Source organism: Balaenoptera physalus, assembly GCF_965194825.1.
Source record: "Balaenoptera physalus genome assembly, chromosome: 7".
NCBI lineage: Eukaryota > Metazoa > Chordata > Mammalia > Artiodactyla > Balaenopteridae > Balaenoptera > Balaenoptera physalus.
The window spans coordinates 52,867,335-52,889,892 of NC_138886.1; the positions used below are offsets into that span (position 1 = coordinate 52,867,335).

General features: G+C 41.2%; 1 protein-coding gene across 2 annotated transcripts in view; it reads left to right on the forward strand.

The window, feature by feature from the left end:
* SMARCA2 (SWI/SNF related BAF chromatin remodeling complex subunit ATPase 2) overlaps positions 1-22,558 on the forward strand; it is a 173,490-nt gene that overhangs the window by 24,346 nt on the left and 126,586 nt on the right. For both annotated transcript variants that reach the window (XM_082470824.1, XM_082470825.1), the window contains exons 5-9: positions 5,254-5,509; positions 12,242-12,368; positions 14,358-14,531; positions 15,648-15,821; positions 18,447-18,617. In XM_082470824.1, coding sequence (XP_082326950.1) covers positions 5,254-5,509; positions 12,242-12,368; positions 14,358-14,531; positions 15,648-15,821; positions 18,447-18,617 — 902 coding nt within the window. The remainder of the gene's footprint in view (positions 1-5,253; positions 5,510-12,241; positions 12,369-14,357; positions 14,532-15,647; positions 15,822-18,446; positions 18,618-22,558) is intronic.

Consider the following 22,558-nt stretch of genomic DNA (forward strand, 5'->3'; position numbering starts at 1 on the left):
AGAGAAGCAAAAAATGTATGTATGTCTATGCATGTGTGTAGCTTGTGCTTACTGAGTGCCTGCTAGCTTACCTTGTACTCCACGCTCAGTAATAAGTACCTTGCACGTGTGGCACATCTGGGGTATGGAGAGTCAGGATTCAATGCTAGCAGTCTGACTGGAGAGCCCATGGCCTTACCCCCGTCCCCATCCTGGCTCCTTCATGACCAATAGGCTCATGACAAGGGAAAGGCTCTGTCCCAAGCTCTGTGTACCAAGTGCAGGCATTTCACTCCTGTGCATAGGAAGGAAAAGGATCTCTGCTCCTTACTGAGAGCCTTTTTATTCATACTCTAGACACAGTGTCAGCAACATTGGTGACCTTGATATCCTGCATCTCAGTATATGAGGAGCGTTAACTAAAGGAGTTCCCAGTAGAGGCTGAATGGTCACAGTCAGATTGTTGGTAGTTTAAGGTGGAAGAAGCGAAATCTGCGCCTCCCAAAAGGTAATAGTGAGGGACCATGTCACACAGGCACACTTCCCCGTGCATCGCAGCTTGTCCTGGGGTATCCCCTCGTCATGGACCTCAGCGAGGCTTGTTATTTTTAAAAATGACCTACGCACAACAGGAAAAGTTTCCAGGGTATTGTTCAAGAAGGCAGCAAGCTAAATGATTCGTTTGAGAAACCCTTTCAGCCAAAGTCACCATAATGAGATCAGATGACGTAGTAAAACTTAAAGGATGGATTTTCAGTTATCCAGACACTTGTATATAACAAATACTTCACATCCTAACCGACACAATCCTGGGTGCATTTTCTGGATCCTTTCCAGAGAAGAGGGCTCCATTTTTTTTTTTTTTTTTTTACCCAATGCCTGCATCTTCCCTCGCCAGGGTCCTGTCATTAGGGGGAACTCGTTTTGTTACTCGCTGCTCGTGTCTTTTGTATTTCCAGCAGTCAGGCTTCATTAGAAATGAAAATATTTGGGCAGATACTGCCAGAGTGGGCAAAGAGGCTATGGATAAAGGAGGAAAGAGGATACTTTCTTCAAATAGAGCAGACTCATTCCTGCCACTGGGAGGGACGTTACATTGCTGATCTTGTCCCCAAATCTCAGATTTCACAGGGAGATGATGACCTTACTTGACAAAGACACTATTTTTTTTTGCATTGGTATTTCAGACAAGTCCAAGTAAGACAAAAGAAAAAGGTTTTTTAAGTTAATATTACTTGTATTAATTGTTTATCCCCCTCCTTTTCTTAAATAAAGCAATATGATTGCTTATAAATACCTCTGCTAATATTTCAGGAAAAAGTCAATTTAAGTATGTCAGCTTCTCTGGTGGTAGCTGTGCTTCCATTTTTCTTTTGTCCCATTTGCCAGTGTCATTCATGTGTGAAGAGAATCTTTTTGGCTGGGGTGATCTGCCTCAAACCTACTCCAAAGTTATCATTCACCAAAAGTGCCACCACCAGAGAATTACAGTTTGACTGGCAGAAGTGTGCACTGAACAAATAAATAACTCTGGTCCTTGCCTGCTATGGGCTCCACTCAAATCGAACCCAGCATTTTTCTTTTAATTTTGATTCATTTTTCTTTTTAGAGACTAAAGCAAAATTCAAAATAGGAACTGAAAAGTTTTGGGGTTTTTTGCAGTGGGTAGGGAAGCCTTCATGGTAGAAAGTGAGAGATGTATTGCTAATTTTTTTCAGTGCTTGTCCCTCTCCTGCTTCCCCCTCTCCTTTTCTTAGTTATCTAAAATTTCTTTGTATGCTTCATTTAAGCATCATTGTTACATTTATTTTTTTCAACCTCTGGAAACCACTTAAATCCTTGTCGAATGCACAGACTGTTCTGTTATTTGCATAAACATCCTTCTCTGTAGAAGGTAAAGTGGGAACTCTGTACAGAAATTCTGTACATGTGAGACTTAGGTAATTTAATAAGTTTGTTTACCTGTTTCTTAAATTCAGGCATCTAATAAAGATTCCTTCCCCCCCCACCCCCACCCCCACTTAGCTGCAGTGGGACACCCCTCAGGAGAGTCAGGGCGTGTAGCTACCTTGACTTCTAAAGTGAGGACTGATGGGAAAACAGACACATTTTGTACCTCTGACAATTAAGCCTAACTTGTTTATATTGGCGAGGGAATAGGAGATAAGCTAAAGAATGTAATTTGTCCTCCATCTGAAGATACCAGGGCGTGAGTTCTTATCACTTTGCAGACCATGAGTGTCTGTTGTCGAGATGCTTTCTGTTGATACAGAGAAAATCCATTCAGGCAACTCAGCGCCGGAAGGACAGGCAGAACACCTCATGGTTACGTAGTTGTGTTCTGGGCATGTCTAATTGCAGCAAGCTGCATTCAGTCCCCGAGCCTCTGTAAAGAGAAGTTTTTATATAATCTGTTGGAGGGAGGAGAAAATAGACCCAGGCAGTAAATGAACCTGCAGTTTTTAGTTAGAAAGGAGTTTGCTTGTGACTGATGGGGGAATTAGCAGGAAGCACATGGCAAGCCGACTTATCTGAGTGTTTGTGCTGAGTTGTATTGAACTGTGGAAACATTTTGAAGTTTGCTCTAGAAGAGTGCACTTCCAAATTTTCTGGCTAATACAGTACCAAATTTCCTTGAAAGCCTTTCTTTTGCTGTGGGTGGAGCTTTTCTGAAAAGCTGAGTGATTAAACTAGGCTTCTTTACCTTGGTGTCCTTGGTGGCAGTAAAAATGACCAGAGCTGAGGGTTGGGCACATAGCCACATTGTCTCATTGAATCCTCACTACCACCCTGTGAGGTGAGTACTGTACTGTTATTGTCCCCATTCTACTGACGAGGAGACTGAGGCACCAGGGGCTGAGTAACTTGCTGAGGCTCACACAACCCGTAGGTGAAACTTATCAGTTATTTTGGAAAGAGACAAGGTGCACCTTGTATCTTTTGGAGTTGTAGTCCTTTTGGAATTGGAGATTTGAATATCTAAGTCTACGTTTGGGTCTCTCTGGCTTCTCAATTTTAAGGGTCCTTCAACCACATAAGGATGTCTCTGTATTAATGGATTAAAGAAGCCTAGCTGTGTATGCATCCGATCTAGTTCACAGTCATGGGCTGAAAATGGCTAGATTTGGAACCAGGGATATCAGACATGCTCTGGATACCTCCCTTTGATCGTATGGTTTTAAAAATAGTGACTTGAATATACCTCGAGGAGTTGGCATACACTACTACATGAGTGTTTACAAGCCATGATGCTAAAGAAGAAAACGCCCAGAGTAAGTGAAATGTGTACACTATTGCACTGGTATGGCTTTTATTGATGACTTATTTAAACTTTGAAAGGAGGAAAAACACTTTGAGAACTGAATTTAGGGTAATTAGTATGATATTAATCTTATCAGTAAGACCCGGATTTTCTTTTTATTAAAGGGCTTCAGTGTATTAAATCTATTATTTGGTATGCTCATACCAATTCTTCAAATATTTTTAACTACCAGTTTCTTGAGCTTATTAGGGTAATTCATAGAATCACAGAGAATTAAAGTAATTGTTAGAAATCTCTATCTCCTCTCTTTTGGCTCAAGCAACCCAGATAAAAAATATCTACCCTGTTTTAAAGACCTCGAGGGAAAATATAATCAAAAATGTCCCTCCATATCTCATTCCAATGCTTAACAACCTTAAGATTTAATGTTTAGAAATTGGTTTCTTACATATGGATGAAAGAAACTAAATCTGAAATATTATGAAAAGCTATGCATTATGTAAAAGACCTCCCATTCAGAAAAAAAATCAGAATGTACTTAGCTGAAAAGAATCTATTTATTATAATAGTACATCTACAGTGCCTAAAACAGAAAAAACAGAAATGCATTTTTCCCTCCAGAACTTTTCATCAATCCTATAGCAAGGGCTACAGATTACCTCAAGAAGTCTTAACTAGCCCTAGGTCTTTGGGAAAGTTTTACCTAATTTCAGAAGGAAGTGAACAAAAGACCAACAACACTACACACACACATGCACACAGACATATATACTCACACTTACACACACTGTAGTTTCCTAAGCACTTTCTTCTAACTCTTCCCATTCCTCCTGTCAGAACGTCTGCTATCCTTGCATTGTCATTTAAGCCCACTTCTAACTGGTGTTTGCTGGAAATTGAATAAATGTGTCTACTTTTTCATAATGTATGTCTTTGTATGGTTAATTATTAAGTCGCTCTGAAGTGTAGAGATATGATTAGTTTTGTTACCATTTAATAATTTTAATACTTCTCCGGAAAGATATAGAAAACACTTGGAAGAATGCCCATGAGAGGTTTTAACATCTGCTTACTGAGTTTTTTTTTTTTTTTTAATTTACTAACCCCTCTGGTAGCATCACTAATTTTATTTATAACTTTGAAGTAAGTAAAAATTCACCTAAGAGGAGAGATGGAACACTTCTTATTTTAGGTCCAGACCTAGCATTCAATTTAAACTCCTGAACTTTAATGTGGGAAATTGCTTTAAATTAGCTTAAGTGCATTTTGATAAGCTTAATGATTGCGTATCCCTTTATTCTGATAACATGAGGAAAATGCTCTCTTGAATCTTAATATTTGCTAAGTTTTCTTAGGTGGAATGAGCAGATTCTTTTTTCCCCCTGCACTGAATGTTTTCAGAAATATTTTCTAATATGTAGTAAAAAATTAAAGTTCCCTAGATGCACTGATGAAGCCTGAAATACAGTTTATAGGTCATTAAGGGAAAATGCGTGCCCCTTTTAGCTCATGTCAGAGGACCGGCAAGCTGCTGCCTGTATCTGTAAAGCGTGGGTTCTAACAGCAGGGCTCTTCCACGCTGGGATGGAGGGGGCTTGTGGTGTAGTTTGCGAAACGTGATTTTGGGACCACACCCAAATTGCATCCGACTGGTGGGTGACTCCCTTGCTTTTTCAGAACCGTGAATGCACCTGGAATTATTTTTAAAAACCCGCTGTAGACCTACACTAAAAGCTGGCTGTCCATTCCTTAATCAGTTTATTACCTAAGAGTCATTTTTGGGCCATTTCCCTTTGGGATAGATGCCAGCTTCTTTTTTTTTTCTTTTTCCTTTCTTTTTCCCCTTTCCTTTCCCCTCCCACCTTCCTCATCTTCCTCCCTTCCCTCCTGTTTTCTTCTCGTGAGACCTTTACTTGTCCCCATCGCCGGGCTCCCAGGGGGCAGCGGGCAGGCCGGGTATGGCCACGGGGTGCCTTTCCTCCCGAGCTGCCCATGTCGCTCTTGTCCCACAGGCCCGGGGCCGGAGCTGAGCGGCCCGAGTCCCCCGCAGAAGCTGCCGGTGCCCGCGCCCAGCGGCCGGCCCTCGCCCGCGCCCCCTGCAGCAGCGCCGCCGCCCGCGGCCGCGGTGCCCGGGCCCTCGGTGCCGCAGCCAGCCCCGGGGCAGCCCTCGCCCATCCTGCAGCTGCAGCAGAAGCAGAGCCGGATCAGCCCCGTCCAGAAACCGCAGGGCCTGGACCCCGTGGAGATTCTGCAGGAGCGGGAGTACAGGTAATGCACCTGCCCCGGGGGTAAGATGCTGTGTTCTGGCAGGTACCACCCAGCCTAGGGGGTCCGGTGTCTCCTGGTGTTGTGGTCATTCTTTTCTGTGGGGCCAGGGAAAGGCCTAAGGGAAATTGCAGAGGCCAAGACTCAGGCTTGAGAATGATTTTAGAGCAAAGTCTCAAGAGAAGAGTTTCTTTGCCACTGGGGTGGGGGGTAAGGACCCTCTTCTGGGGGTTCTAGGTTCCCAGGACTGTGCTTTTCACTCATTCAGTCAGAAAACTTTTATCCACCCCTATGATATGCCAAGATCAAAAGTCCAGCCCAGAATTCCTAAAGATCCAAGAAAGCCATCAGCCCACACTTAGATTATGCAGTTTCCTTCTGGTTTATCAGTTTGTCCTTGAATGGTGACTGTGAGCGACTCAGATGTTGAGTGTTCTGTTGGCCTAACCTTCAGGTTAATGACACATCTAGTGATACTAAAGCGGTACTTCAGTAGCGTGATATAATGTCTTCTTTGATTGAGTTCGTGCATTTGTTGGTCTGTGGCTTGGTCTAGCTTTTGGGCTAGGCCCTATGTAAGTGTCTTCACATGGGGTCCTTATTTAAACTCTTACTCCAAAAACTTCATTTTCACCTGATTTGGCACATTTATCTAAATCAGGGATTGGCAAACCTTTTCTGTAAAGGGCCCTAGAGTTTCTGTCATAACTACTCAGCTCTGCCCTGATGGTGTGAAAGCAGCCTGTTGGCTGTGTTCCAGTAAAACTTGATTCATGAGAACAGGCTATGGGCAGGGTTTGGCTCGCAGGCTGTAGTTAGCAGATCCTTGACATACATGGTTAATGTCAACCAAAAAGAGAGTCCAGTAAGTACTGAGTCAAGATAAGATGAAAGTAAGATCACGGTTTTGGGAGTTAGCCAGAAAGCATGCTCTGTCACTAACTAGCTGTGTTGCCTTCCTCAAGTTACATCGCTTTTCTGTGACTCAGTTTCCTCCTATGTTAAAAGAGGGTATTAAAGTATCTTTTGTAGGGAGAAGATAAAATGATACAAGGACTTTCAATACATATTAGCTATTATTATTATTCCCCAAGTATGATTTAATTTAAAAGACAATTAGGGCTTAAAAATTATAGGGGATATTAGTAAATAATGTCTAGGAGCCCTTTAAAAACATTACCTTACTTTTTATTGGAAAACACGTGACTTACCTGTTATTATATTAAAATACTAAGTTACCAGCTTTAAGAGTTACTTTGAAAGAAATCAGAGTAACTTGCCATTAAACGTGTGTCGCTTTTTGGATGAAGAGTATAACTTTATTCTCACTGCTATTACTAATCCTCAATTAAGAGCTTTTATGTTTCTGTTTTCAGCTTTTCACGTACCCCTAGAGAGCTAGATACTCATCATCAATTGATATTTCAGTGTTGATAGGCAGATTCTGTTGGGTGAATAATCGCAGTGTGGCATAAAAGTCAAATATTAGCACTGTGTACTCATTTGGGGCAGAAAATCTGTATTCATAATGCAGTCCTTTCTTTATGTTGCTATTGAATAAAAAAGTCAAAAGTCTTTTTTTTTTAAAGACAGTAAATGGGATAGAGGGGTATCGTTTGGTTACTCTGAAATTCTGACTTCCTAAGAGCTAACGTTTTTTTCCCAACTTGAAGGTACAGAGCTACCAGTCCTATTTGTTAAATCACATGAACTACCCTCGTAACACAGACACGATACCTAGAAATACATCTGGATTTTTTCCCCCTTATTCATCCTATGTTGTGGGTGTGTGTCTGTGCATGTACACGCTTACTGACTCCTAAACCTTCTTTTTTCATTTTTACCAGAATTGTATTTGCAGGCCTTTCTTGTAATGAGCTCATTTTAGCACTTTTTTTGCAAATGATCTTAATGGATGGTCTCCCAAAGTATTCAGTATTAATTGGTACTATTTAGCCTATTTCAGTGTGTGGAAAGCTTTTGTCCTCCACACCTGTGTCAATTACAAGAAAAAAGTATCTATTAGCATCTTTTAAATTATAAGCATTGCAGAGGTGGTGGAATGGCTGTTTTTCATATTATTATTATTACTTGATAAATGTCTCCTCTTTTTTTTAAATAAATTTATTTATTTATTTATATTTATTTTTGGCTGTGTTGGGTCACCGCTTTGCGGTGAGCGGGGGCCACTCTTCATCGCGGGGCACGGGCCTCTCACCATCGCGGCCTCTCCCGTTGCGGAGCACAGGCTCCAGACGCACAGGCTCCGTAGTTGTGGCACACGGGCTTAGTCGCTCTGTTGCATGTGGGATCTTCCCAGACCAGGGCTCGAACCCGTGTCCCCTGCATTGGCAGGCAGATTCTTAACCACTGCGCCACCAGGGAAGCCCCAATGTCTCCTCTTTTGTTAAGCCGCCTGGCTTTTGAAGTGATTGATTTGGCAAGCCTGGGTTCAAAAAGCTGGTGGGTCTTTTGGCCTGAAGTTTCCCGTGGCCATCTTGAGAAGAAGCTTAGGTTTACACTGGCAGGGTTTTGTAGGGGCATCTTTTGTCTTCTTCAGTTATAGAGCAGTAGCTGGCTTCTGCCTATATGAAGATAAATTGTCCAACTGCAGAGATTAGTTATATTTATCCCTTAAAAAGGGTTAGATTAAGTCCCTTAGGCACTTGTAAAAGACAGCTAAAAAACTCTTCTCCTTCTGCCCCTCTTTGAGAGAACGGCTTACTACCCTTTAGCCCTGATAGGAAGAGTCCAGTGTATCTTTGTCTCCTGATTGAGGATTTGAGCAAGGTCTTTAAAAAAAGTCTCTTTTATAATTTCATAAACTTGGTTTGAGCAAAAATCACCTGTCAGAAATTCTTTAACAGATGTTCGTTTCTTTGACTGTTGTAATATCACTTACCTTGTCTATGAAACTTGAAAGGAAATTGTCAGAATCTTAATTTTTTTTACTTTTAAGTCACTTGGCTGCTTTTCCTTGTTCCTCATAAAATCAGAATTTTGACAAATTGATCTTCTTTTTTCAGTAATAGCATAAATAAGTTTCTGCATATGAACACTTTGCCTCAGTGCTATACAAGCTCTTCAGTTAAAAATATTTTGTTCTCATTTAAATTGGATCCTTTCTTTTAGACCATCTTTTTCTCATGATGGAACTGTACTGCTTTTCTCTGTAGTAAGTGTCAGTGACTTTTTTTTTTTTTTTTTTGGTGTTTTGGCATGCTTTTTTTGCCCTGTCAACATGCCTAACTTCAGTTCTTCCATCAAGGGTTAGAGGGTTGGTCAGAAGCGCTCCCCAAATTATCATGTTAGCATGTAAATTACACAGATGTTTGCGTGAGAAAGAAATATATTTCACATTGAAAGGAGTTTATGTCAGAAGAGCATCTTTGAATTATGTGAGCCCTCTTTGGTGTCAAGTCAGAATTAGTATGAAAACAGTAGTATAGCCTCCTTGCCTCAGGAAGCCAGCATAGTCCCTTACCGTGTATTTTGTCCTGCCCTGGTCTCCATTACAACCCTGAGAATTCCTTCTTAGAAATCACCAAGAGCCACTTCATCAGCAGAGTTGCCAAAAGTCAGTCTCCCTCTCTCTCTTTTTTAAAGAGTGTCACTCAGTTCCTGGAAGGAACAAAATGTACCAGTGTCATTTTCTGTTCAAATAACTCTCCTACAGGAATCATAAACTTCTCCTCTGGACCTGAACAAATATCTGTCGCCTTTAATGGAACTCTTTTTCTTGTCAGAACAGTAAGCCCTCTTGATTTACTGTTCAATCTGTATGAAAAACCTGAGCGACCTAATTCTGCTTCAATTTTCTGTACCCGTGAGGACCCTAAATGAGTCTCCCGCAGTTATGCAGTATTACATCTGTTGTTGTTTCGGGAAGTTTAGAATCCTGAATCTCCTTATCGGGCTACCTGCTGAATCCCACTGATGGGAAGATGAAATTGTCTGGAGAGGCGCATTATTTAAAACGAAGATTTCTATTAACCACCACACACACGCAGATAAAATTCTCTACGTAAAAAGAAGCCCCTCCTGTACCTTTGCTACTCCCCACACACACACACTGTGTGCTGAATCGAATGCATACAATTTTACTTTGGAATCTCCCCTTCCTCTTCTCCTATAGTTTGCACGTTTGCACTTTGAACTTCTTGCCTCCCTTTCATAAAAGAAAGATTCTTTTGTGCTGGGGAATCTGAAATTCACTGACAAATTACTAGGCCCTTTGGGGAAGCAGTCATTTCAGGAAGAAGTGCACCCCTCCCAACCCCTCACCCCCTCCCATGCCCAAGTCAGCCAAGGCTCCATCTACCCCACTCCGCACCTCCCCACCTCCCAACTTCTCCTCTCCGCTCTCCAACTCCCCCCTCTCCCAGTTCAGTGTGATTTAGTCTCTACACGGTCAGGCCAGTTGTCCTAAGATTATTTATTTAGGCCTAGTTCCATAGTCCTTTAGATGATTAAGGAAAAAGCAGCCATTCCTCTTATGTAGCACCTGACCCACTTTGTCAAACAGAGTAAAACACAATACCAAGGGATAGTTTGAGTTCTGGGATAGTCAAATGAAAAGGGTCTGCAATAAATCTAGAACCAAGGAAGCAGAATAACCATATCTCACCCTGCTGTAGTATCTAAATTTCCTTTAGTATGGCCTTAACGCTACACAAGTAAAATTGTTTTGGTTTAGTTTTTTTCCCTTTAAATTATGTATTTGAGAAAAATATGTAATAGATTTTTCTCTTAATATCCTAATTGTTAAGATCCATCACCTGTTGCTGTATTTGGGAATTTTTGGTTATGTGCGTATTTAAGAAATTGAATTGGATAAAGAAAGTAAAGGTTTGTTTCATACAGAGAAAAATTTTAAACTGCGATGAGAATCCCATGAGTATCAATAGGAAAAGGAATGTGGAAGAAAGTTGGGAGAGTCTGAACAATTTGATCAAGAGAATAAATTGATGAAAGTTTGTTGCTATTGCTTGAACTAACACATTTTTAGTCTGTTGCATGGTTAAACCACTTAAAAGTACTATTGTTTGTGTTGGTATGCATAGTTGAAATAACACACAATAACAATAATATTAGTAATAACACATTATGATGATAAATCATTTAGTATATCAGAATTAATAACACGTATATACCAAATAAAAGAGGAATCTATCAGAATATTATTGTCAATGAAGTCAGTGAAAAATGATGCATTACCCTTACTATCATTTTTAAAGTTTTGAAAAAGATGATATTTTCTTTCTCTACCAAAGCAAACAACTGTTAAGTTTTTTAAAATGCCCTCATTTTGATATTTGGGCTATATGAACTATTAAGATATTTTGCAACATCTAAGTCACAGAAGGTTTTACTTTTTCATATCAACAGACAGCATCATAAAGGTTGAAAAAAGCATAATATTAATTTTTAACAGAATCTTTAATTATCAATTTTTATAGTTGAGTTCCAAGGGAGTTTGCAGTTAGAAAGTATATTTTACTTATCTGCAGTATCGTTGCAGTGGTGTTTGTGTCAGGCCAGTGAGGGTTCCAGCCTCGGCTCTCTCCTTTACTGGCTCTGTGAAGTCCACATGTTTCTTAATATCTCTGAACAACTTCAGTTTTCTCTTCAATAAAATGGTGCATTTACCTTGTAGAGGTGTGTGTGTGTGTGTGCGTGTGTGTGTGTGTGTGTGTGTGTGTGTGTGAGAGAGAGAGAGACAATTAAATTGTGCTTTAAATGCACCTAACTTAGTGTAGCTACTATTAGTGTAGTTTAACTTAGTACCTTTTACTGTTCTTTCTTTGTCGAAATCTATTCCAAGACAGTTTTGCCCCAAATTTGGGGGGAGGTCATTCTAAAAATAGATTTAGATGGCATGTAATTATTTGTAAGAATAGGATCCAGGTGAACCCTAAAACCAGTTTCTGTGACTAACAGTAATAGTATCCCAAATGAATAAAGTAGGAAGTCTTTTATTTTCTCTTCTGCCTCTATTGTGAGGAAGTACCTACAGTTCTATTTTTTTGATGATGTCCAGAATAAGACTCCCCGGCAGTCCTTTTCTGGAAACTCTTAGTTTTTAAAAACTGTTTGCTATTTACTGCTGCTCCAAACCTGATTTTTTAAAATGCTTAATTTGCCTTTTCTTTTCTCAAGCAAGCACTGCTTGCAGAGGAAATGGTTGTGGCTGGTTGCCCGCTCTCTCTCTCTCTGAATGTTTTGGGTTGGCTGGTTTCTGTGGCCTCAGCACCTAAAACTGCTCTTGTTCACTCAGCTTTACTGGCTGTCATCGTCAGCATCTTGGCAAGGAGGGCAAATGGCCCCGTTGCCTTAGGACAGAACTAGAAGTTAGAAAGAGAACTCCGTTGTCTCAGCTCTGCACTCTGGTTGGCCAGGCGTTCGGGAGCAAGTCAGATTTTCCTGTCTCATTTTCTCTCTCTCTTCGGAGGGAGCCATGGGGCTTGACTTTCCTCCTAGATGTATTCTGAGCCCTCCTTCCTGGCTGTTAGAGGTTGTGAAGAAGGCCAACGTGTTAAGTAATATAGCACCTGTCTGCATTAACGCAAAGGTAGCTTTTCTCTGTTTAACATCAGATAATCTAGTTGGGTATCAGAAATCGGCCGTCAGTATCTGGAAGGTGAACTTAAACCTAAGGTTGTTGTCTATCATTTAAGACCAGACTGTAATGTATATTTCCACCTTCCCCCTCCCCCATTTTATTATCTCCGTTAGACTTCAGGCTCGCATAGCCCATAGGATACAGGAACTGGAAAATCTCCCTGGCTCTTTGCCACCAGATTTACGAACCAAAGCAACTGTGGAACTGAAAGCACTTCGGTTACTCAATTTCCAGCGTCAGGTAATACCTTTTCCTCAGCACATCTGAGGTGCAGGAAATAAATACAATTGTTCTAGAGTGTGATCTGTGTGTTTCCTTAAGTCTGTTCAATATTGTTATAAAGATATAAACTTAGTAAAAGACTGTATCTTTTTGACCAGCAGCACAGAGCTAAAAGTAATGAAGACTAACTGCTTATTATTCTATTTTTCTCTTCTGTACATCAGAGACATTTTTTTCTTCCATATTATGGTTTCCAAAGTCAGAGTTATGGCATTTTGTTACTGTAGATGAAACCTTGAGAACAGATGGGATAGCTCATGTTTGCCTTTATGGTTTCAAAGAAAAACAGGAAGGTGATAGATCAGAGCTTCTTTGTAAAGAGAAATGTAAAATCCTAGCCGTGACTATGAAAATCATTTTAACAAATATGAAAGCCACTCAACTAAATTAATAGCTCATTGTTTATAGAAATACATAAAACTGGTTTGTAACTGTTGATTATTCGTCAACACCTACTTTTGGAGCATTTCATCACATCAGACCCCCATATTTGACTAATCAGTGAATTTGTATCTCTTGTTCTTGCTGTGGTCTTAGTAGTCACTGATTAAGAAAGGCTAGCATAGTGATCTATTTTATAATTGCTAAATCAGTAGAAGACTAGTGGAATGAAGTAGAGCTAATTTTCACTTTGGCGAGTTTTGCCTTCTGGACTCCAAAGCTTCAGGTCCCCTGGTCGTCACACAGCGGCATTTAGCCAAAGGGGAAAAGGAATGCTTCCTCGCCAGTCAGACGGGCTTGTTTGGTGAAGGTCTCGGGGCATGCAAAATGAATAATTAATGACTGAAAGTAGTTTGGAAGTACTGAATTACATGACTTGGTCTATTGGAGGATGTGAGTAAAATCACAAGGCCAACCCTCTTGCTATTGTCATATGAACTTGGAAATACGTTTTGCCTTGTTGGTTATAATATTACAAGAGGGGCGTCGTGGTGGTTGGCGGCTACTTGACCGTAGGTTTGTGAGAGTAGATTAGAGCTTAAATTAAAAACAAAAAAAGAAAGGAAAAAAAAAAAGAGAAATAACTTTCTGCGCTCCATTTGCTTCTTTCTTACAGGTAACTTCATAAAATGCCTTGATAAGCTGTTTAATAAAATTTTGTTAAATGAGTATTTTCAGGAATAAGATTATATTCAAATTAGCGTCACTATGCTGGATTCTGATTGGTTTCTGATTTTTGCTTCATATTATTGAAAAATCTGTTATCTGTGAAGTTTTCCAATGAAATTAGCTGTAATGGATGCTGATTTCAGATTCAGTCCAATTGCTATTTCAGTGCATGTTTCCACCCCCCCCCACCTTTTACCACCACGTAACATACAATATGAATGAAATACTGTATTTCTGATCTAAAAGAAGTCCATAATACAGTAAAAAAAAAAATTAAGTATCTTGCAAAGAATATCATTGTTAGGAGTGGGAGGAAGCCCAAACTAGCATTTCCCATCTTTTATATGAGACGATGAATTAGCACTGTTTGCATATCTGCAGCTACTTCACATGAGCAGGAAGTAATTCTTCTATTCTTTTTTGCCCAGCATTGTTCACGTTAATCTTTAAGCACAAAGAGAAAGTTAGCATGGCACTTAAAATGAAGTAAAAAAATGTAAAAAGCTTATGATCTAATTAATATCATTAGGATAATTAAATAGAGTGAATCAATTTATTTAAAAGCCAAGACATCCTCTACTTACTTACTGATTTATTTTCTTTACTGTTAACAGTGACGTACTTGCTTCCTCTCTGAATTTTTTGGAAAGAAAACTTAGAGCGTCTTTGAAAATACCATATACATTCAGCATGATGTAGTCCCTTTGTTTACTAAAAGGCCAGCTGTGATGGAGAAACTCAGGGAGTCACCATTCGGCTCCACTAAATGGAGGGCAGGGGACGACGGGGGTCTGGCCTCCGTCTGGGGAGGTGTTCTAACTGCTCCCCTCTTGACAGCTGAGACAGGAGGTAGTGGCTTGCATGCGACGGGACACGACCCTGGAGACGGCCCTCAACTCCAAAGCATACAAACGGAGCAAGCGCCAGACCCTGAGGGAAGCCCGCATGACGGAGAAGCTGGAGAAGCAGCAGAAGATCGAGCAGGAGAGGAAGCGTCGGCAGAAGCACCAGGTACTTGGGCCTGGGCTCTGGGTGCCCCGCCGTCGACAGAGATGCTAACCGAGAAAGTGGGCGGAGTCAGAACCACTGAAAAATGGACAACTGTGGGCAGTGGGGACATCACGGAGAGGATCCTGGGAGCTTACGTAGTCCAACCACACCATTTCATAGATGAGGAAGCCTAGGCCCAGCCAGAGTGGTAGGTGACCTCCGCAAGGACACGCGAACGGTCAGTACAGGATAAGGGGGTGGGGGGGGGACCCTGCTTTCTGAATTCCAATCAGGTGTCATATTCATCACCCATGGGATACTGCCGACTGGGTAGGCACAGGCAGGTTTCCTAGAACAAAGTCCTGGGGAAGAGGGAACTTGGAAAGAAGAGGGCAAACAGTTATTTTTATCACGGATATAAATATAGTATCCTGGGCTTTTCAAGGGCCCAGCTGAAGGTTTCACAGGGGCAGATATTTTAAAACATTCCTTTCTAGGGATTTGGACATATTGTGATGTAGGATTTGATCTCGTGTTGTAATCCTGTGAATTTTATTTGTTTTTCTGTGCTTCATTTAGTGCCTTGATTTAAGTTTTGTTTTGAAAAGTGTTGGACTTAAGCGTAAATAAGGTTATAAGTTTCCCCTTCTTTATTTAAAAAGTGGATACAAAAGATGTATGGCAATTTTAGCTTCCTATAAAACTTTTTTTGAGGGACAATTCTAAGGTATTTAAGCGAGAGCAGAAGAAACGCTACTTTTGTAACACGCTTCTCACTGGAAACACCCGTCTCCCTGAGGTTTATCTGGGAGTGATTTGCTGTAAATTCTATCATCACTGTTTTGTAGGTCTGTCTGAACCTTTGATCTTTCCATTTTCACGTGGCCACACCCTCAAGGCCGGGGAGGCTTCTCTTCCACCGGCTGGCACCAAGACAAACTTTGAGAGGTCATCTTTCCCACCACCACGTAGCCCACACCTCAGCTATGGAGACACACCAGGGCACCTGTCCCAAAATAGATTCTAGTCCCCCATGGCTGTTCAATGCACAGAGTTTCCCTGGACTATGTTGAAACCTCAAACGACATCGGGAACTGAATTTTAAGCCTTCTCTTCTCCCCGCTTTGGATCCCTTAGGAATACCTGAACAGTATTTTGCAACATGCAAAAGATTTTAAGGAGTACCATCGGTCTGTGGCCGGGAAGATCCAGAAGCTTTCCAAAGCGGTGGCCACTTGGCACGCCAACACTGAAAGGGAACAGAAGAAGGAGACCGAGCGGATCGAAAAGGAGAGAATGCGGAGATTGATGGTAAGGGGCCTGCCTACAGGAACCCAGGAAAATGCTCCCCTCACAGCCATCTGCACTGAGAATGTTAAACATGCTGTAGTAGGAGAGAGTAAAAGCTGCTTATCAAATATACTAATCCATTCCTTTGAACTTCACAGGGATGGAGTAAAAATATCTTCCCTTTCCTAGACAGTGCAGTGCCACAAATCTCGGGTCACCACTGATGAGTATAGTGTTTCCATGTCCTAGGGTGGCACTGTTATTCCGATGATAGCTTTTTACATAAGGGCAGGTAACTATATTTTGCAGGAGTTTTGATCACCAGACCTGGAAGGACAGAAACGGCAGTTCTTTTTAAAGTGTTGCCTCTTTGAGACTAATGACACAAGTTGTTTTGAATGAATATCTCATGAAGTTGTGTCTTGGAATCTAAGAAGTTCTCTTTTTTTGAAGCCGCTGGTGCTTCAAAATTCTGGCAGAAATTTTTCTCTAACAGTTTAAAAAGTGATTTTTAAGTTAATTTTGAAAAGTTGCCTTTTTGATTATAGCTGTGTTATTGTCAAAGGCTATTCATGGGTCATTTCATTTCCAGTGTTACTTTTTAATGGATATATAAACACAGAAGGAATTGGTTTATATCACTGGTATTTGAGTTTATTGGCCATTTATTTTTGGAATCGGACCTCAGAGCACACCATGGATTTTAGAAAAGTGTGTGTAATGTATATTGATAGGAGACCTGCAGATTCTATCTGGGATGTAATGCCTGGGTATTGGATGAAGATAAAATCATTAGCCTCAACCCATATTTATGTCCCTGGAAAATTCCAAATGACATAGTCTTCCTGGCTGGTATTATGGTTTGCGTTTTTTTGTCATTAAGTTTTTTGGATTTCGGAGAGTGAACACCATATTTTAAAAGGCTCTGTGTCCGGGGTCTACTAAATCTTACCACCTTCTCCTGCCTCCCTCTCGTTTTTTGGGAGGGAGGGGACTAAGAGATGGCTAACTAGCTGGGGAGACCATTTTATAGTAGTTTGAGCAGGGAGCAGTCAAATTTGTCTGATTCAACTGAAGTGAAACTGTATTAGAACTTCAGTAACAGATTGGCTTGACACTAATGATTAGGCATTTGCAAATCATTAATTTTCGCAATTAAATGATGGAATATACAGATAACAGAGACACTGAAGTTTTTTTTTTATCATTCTTTCTTCAAGTGAGATCAACCATAACCAAAAGCAATTACAGTTATAATAGCATTTGAGGTTCATGCTCATCCACGGGGCAGACAGCAGCCAGACGGAGTGACAAGGCTGCTGTCACTCGGGCAAATGCTGGAGGGACACCCCTGGACTGAAAAACCTAAGCTTCTCTGTAAGCAGCTGCCTCTTAAAGATTTTGCAGTCTGTCCCTTTTATCCTGCATCACGTGAGGAAGATATCTTTGAGATGTCCTTTTATTGGGATGTATAAAAAGATTTCTCTGGAAATGACCCAGAGGGCATCAGTTTTTATTCCATGTAACCTCATAATGTTGCTTAACAAGAGGTAGAAGTGGGAAGTACTGTGTCTGTTTTATGGCTTAGCACTATTAGGCTTCCGGTGCTCATGACTTGTCTCCAGTCATCTGGGCCCGTCATGCAGTGCCGACCTGTGACCAAAATCCCTCCCAGTGTGACCTTTCCTATCAACCACATTTTTTATAAATTTATTTATTTATTTATTTATTTATTTATTTATTTATTTTTGGCTGCGTTGGGTCTTCGTGGCTGAGCGCGGGCTTTCTCTAGTTGCGGCGAGCGGGGGCTACTCTTGGTTGTGGTGCGCGGGCTTCTCTCTGTTGCGGAGCACGGCCTCTAGGCGCGCGGGCTTCAGTAGTTGAGGCATGCGGGCTCAGTAGTTGTGGCGCACGGGCTTAGTTGCTCCGCGGCATGTGGGATCTTCCCAGACCAGGGCTCGAACCCGTGTCCCCTGCGTTGGCAGGCGGATTCTTAACCACTGCGCCACCAGGGAAGTCCTTGTAATGCTTTTAAGTATAAGAAGTTATTTGTTCAAAACCTATTCAGTTCCTTGCCTCTGGAAGTACTTATTGAAATATTTATGAATGAAAAGCTATTATGTCTGGAATTTGCTTCGGGACAATCCAGTTCGGGATTGCAGGGAGGAGGTGGGGCAAGGGCTGCAGCGAAACAAACGGGAGTCATGGGGAGTTAATTTTTGTTACTTGGTGTTGGTTATATGAGAGATTATACTACCTTCTCTACTTTTGATTATATTTGACACTTTCCAAAGTATAAAGTTAAGAATAAGTTTCAGATGGTGAATCCTCAAATTTTAACACTTTTTGCGCAGTTAAAGAAACACAAAAGAATGAAAAGTTGGCTCAGAGTGCTTGATCACACCACATAAATAGCATGGTTATGTGTGTTGACCTTGCCGTGAACTCTGGTGTCCCGGGACGTAGGCATCGTACCTCCGTGTGTTCCCCAGTCCCAGACAGGGTGCGAGAACTCGGGCGGCCGGAATCATACGGTTTGCTGCGTGCACCACCGAAGTTCAGACCATCAAGGGGAGGGATGAGTGGGAAAAGGTGTCGTCCGCAAACTTTTATCATGTTCTGATCACGCTCTTCTTTCCTTAATAGGCTGAAGATGAAGAGGGCTATAGGAAACTGATCGATCAAAAGAAAGATAGGCGTTTAGCGTACCTTTTGCAGCAGACCGATGAGTATGTGGCCAACCTGACTAATCTGGTTTGGGAGCACAAGCAAGCCCAGGCGGCCAAAGAGAAGAAGAAGAGGAGGAGGAAGAGGAAGGTGAGCACCTGAGTGGCTGTGGCTGAGCTGGGGAACGTGTGGTCGCCGACCAGTTTTAGGCACGTCTTGCCCTTTAACGAGTACTTCCTACTACACTAATGGGAGACTTAGATGAGTATATTGCAAACATTGCTGATATAAATGGGTTGATGTACTAGGTGTCCTAGGCAACATATTGGAGATGGGGGCATGATGGACAGGATGTATATTTGGTTCGTATTTCCACTGTTTCACACAGTATTCAGAAACTAAGTACACACGGTCGGTAGGAAAAGGAAAACCATGGGCACAAAGAAATGTTTGCTCAAGTGCAATGCCAGCGAGGCAGGGGACTGCTGAGTTAAGAAACTGGAGTGAAAATGAAGACGAAAATGCTGTGTGTTCAGATTGAAAGGAGCCAGAGGAAGATGGAAGAGATAGCTTTGGGATACTTTTAGAACATATTTCAGCCTGTTTCTTTGGACAGACAGCAATGCCAAGATTGTTCACTCGGTTCAGCTGCCCCGGTTTTACACTAAGGTAAATGTGCAAGTCAGGGTTTTAGGTCATTACAGAAAACAGTAAATAGTCTTATGTAAAATAATCCAATTTATCATGAGAAACGAAGGGTAAGATTTAGAATGTCTACTCTGCGGATACTATATCTCAATTCAAGGGTAACCTGCTTCCCTTTGAAGACCTGTAAATATAGAGCCTCTTTGAAGCTTAAGTAGTCTGCTAAGATAGTTCTCGGTGGATATTTTGTTTTCACGGTCAGTTCTGATTGGCCCAGGTATAAACATGAACAGGAAGTCTTCGTTAGAATTGTGAAGATTGAGGATTGGTAGCATTTAATCATTTCTTCTCTGCACTGAATAATTGAACTAAATGTTTTCCAAAAAAAATAATTAATTTCATGGCTCCTGAGTTCTCATACCGGTTTCATAATTAAGGAGGAGGAATAAGTGATTGAAAAGGCGCCTTCTGCACCTGATTTCTTTAGTATAAGATAGCTTCCCTTATTGTGAAGGTGAACAAGGGATGAGTCAGGGCTTGCATTTCGACATTTCTTTGGTGAGGAATACCTCATTTTCCTGTCAAGGCCGCGTTATAGACTTTGCAAAATTCCAGCTCCCAATTTCTGACGTAAAGTTGGCACGTGGCAAGCAGATAACAGTTCTGTCGTATTCCATAGGTGGACCTCATGAAATGGCCATTTTCGTTTCTCCTGAGCCTGAGGCATATTTTGCAGAGACGGTCACACAAAGGTCACTGTTAGTGTTTTTAGTGCTACCATTCGTAGTCTGTGTTTCTTTGCGATTAAAAGCTAATGGCTCAGGTATGAGCTAATGGCTTTTAATTAATGGATTGCTGCAATAGTATTAGATTGTTATAGCATCATAGGCAAAGAAAGATACATAATTGAGTTGTAATGATTATGCCTTTATTTTTATGTTGATCTGTACAGAGCAGGAACCTGTCAGTATTTTTCATGGTGCTGCCAACACTGTATCACCTGTAGGTTGACTCTCTACCACCAAACTCTTGCCTTCAGGTTTGCTAATAGCACTTACTCTTTCTGTTTCATGTATTTGCTCAGCAAATATTAACTGAACACTTACTATGATCTAGGCAGGATGCTAGATGCTGGGGGAGAGAGAGTGCAAGTGGTGAGGAAAAGCACTCTTGCCCTCTTAATTAATTAGAGAGAGAGACAGACAGACATTAATCAAATATGCACCCGAGTATATAATTATAAACTGTAATGAATGCTGTGAAGGAAGGCGGGGAGTAAAACTGGGGCCTGGTTTCCTGGCAAATGAATAATAGGTACCCAAGCGACTCCAGTCTGCCTGGTGGCTTTATCTGGACATCTTCCGCTGATGGGCTCACATGATGGAATGTGCAGAATTAGTAGTTTATTAGCAGCCCTCTCCCTCTTCCCCGGCGTGCTCTCGGGATGCCTCGCATCTGAGCTCCCCCTGCCCTCAGTAGGACCAAGGAGATCAGGCCGTATTTCCTTCCTGAGCCATCTTGCTGGGAGACCTTGGATAAAGAAAGGACAAAAAGAAACTGGGCTCCTTCCTAGTCCTTCCTGAAAACTGTCTCACGGGGTTTTAAGACTTAGTTCAGAGTGAGTTACCCAATTTTAGATGTACCTTAATTCAAGTGCAAAGAAAATGGATGCTTTCAAAAGCTGATTATTTGACACTCTGGATTACCTGGAGTTCTTCTCCCCTCCATTAGAGTGAATGATTGCGAGAGTTGTTTGTTCCAGCTTCTCTGTCAGGGAGGGAACCTGCATGCGGACACTTAAAAATTCTGTGCTGTCCCTTTCAGCATTTCCCATAGAAGTGAATATCATGCTGTACCTATCTGCAGGTTTTGTTTTGCTTTTTTTTCTAATTAAGTAAGGCATCCCTAAATCTTTGTTTTGAGAAAGCTTCTTTACTCAGTGAACTAATAGCATTGAACTGGTGGCAACACTTGTAGGACAAGATACAGGTAACTTCAAGAACTGTGCCGTCAAAGATAAGTATGGTGGACCTTGCAGTTTAATTGGAAAAGGGCTACTTTTTTACTCTGTGTTAAACTAGTGTATCATTTTCTCAGGAATTGCCCTGGTGTAACAGAGAAGGCCTTTTTCTTTCTTGGGGAGTTGATCAGGTTTACTTGGTGTTAGTGAATAATAGAGTGGGTTTCCTTTAACCTCTCAGGACCTTGCTTAGTTTTTCTCTTCTCACCGTTAGAGCCGCTTCTATGAAGTATACATTTATAAATCATTCTGAAACTTCTCGATCTCAACCTGGCCTTCCATTAATGCCCTTGAAGTGGAAGAAAAAGAAATAAGCTCTATGTATCTACTTAAGTGTTAGAGGAGGAATAATTTTTCAAGTATTGAAATATCTAATTAGGTGACAGCAGTCTCTGCAGTGTGACAAGGTGAATACACTGTTATGGGTACTTAGCATGACCTGGAGGTCTCCATCCTCTGCCATGCGAGTTCTCTTATATCTACTGGGGGACCCCAGGTTGAAATGGCGTTGTGCACAAATAGGATTGAACATGCTAACTTATGAAATTGGACTACTGTCTAAAGCACATTGGGACGCAATCTCTTAAATTCATAACTGCATAAGAAAACATAGAATACTAATTTGCTGTTATTCCCTTGTAGGATATTTCATTAAGAGATCTATTACCCAGTGCTTCAGTCTCTTGATCTGTAAGAAGGTGATAGGAACAGGACCTGTAGCCTAGATTTGTTGTGAGGATCACATAGGAAAGTTTATCTAAAGCACTTAAGAATGGTCCCTGGGACATAGTAAGTGCTCAGTAAATATTAGTTATTTTATCAATCAATTCTGTGGTATAGATGGAGGATCATGATTGTTGAAATGTGGTTAGAGGTTTTTCTGAAAATAAAATCTTCTTTTTCCCCTTACTGTATGTTCTCTGTGGTGTTGAGAAAATAAATGGCCACCATTTTTTTCTAGGTGAGGATCAATTAGATATTATTAGGTAGAATGTCTTTTAGGACAACGATAGGCTCCTTGGCTGTTGAGGCCTGCAGTGGGAAATGAGGATTTCTTATTTTTGGCAGACTCTCCTTCCCTCTTCCTCCCCAGATCCTACAAAGAGAATTTTCTAATTATTTGGCCTATAATATCCAAACAATAAGGTATTTCTTACAGAGATTTAGGGTATGTCTTTCCTTAAGCTGTGGTTGGGAGCCCATGCCAGCCCCCTGCCCCCAAACCTACTGCTGAAAAGTCTGGTCATTTAAGAGGTTCAGCTTCCCCAGCTATTGACTTCAGGCCAGAAATAAAGTATAAAGTATTTAATCCCCTTCCCCCAAATCTTTCACTGGGGTGTATACCAACAGAACTACACCCTTGGTATTTATTGTGACATTTCTTGGAAACCCATGATACTAATGAGAACATAGAGAATCCATGGGG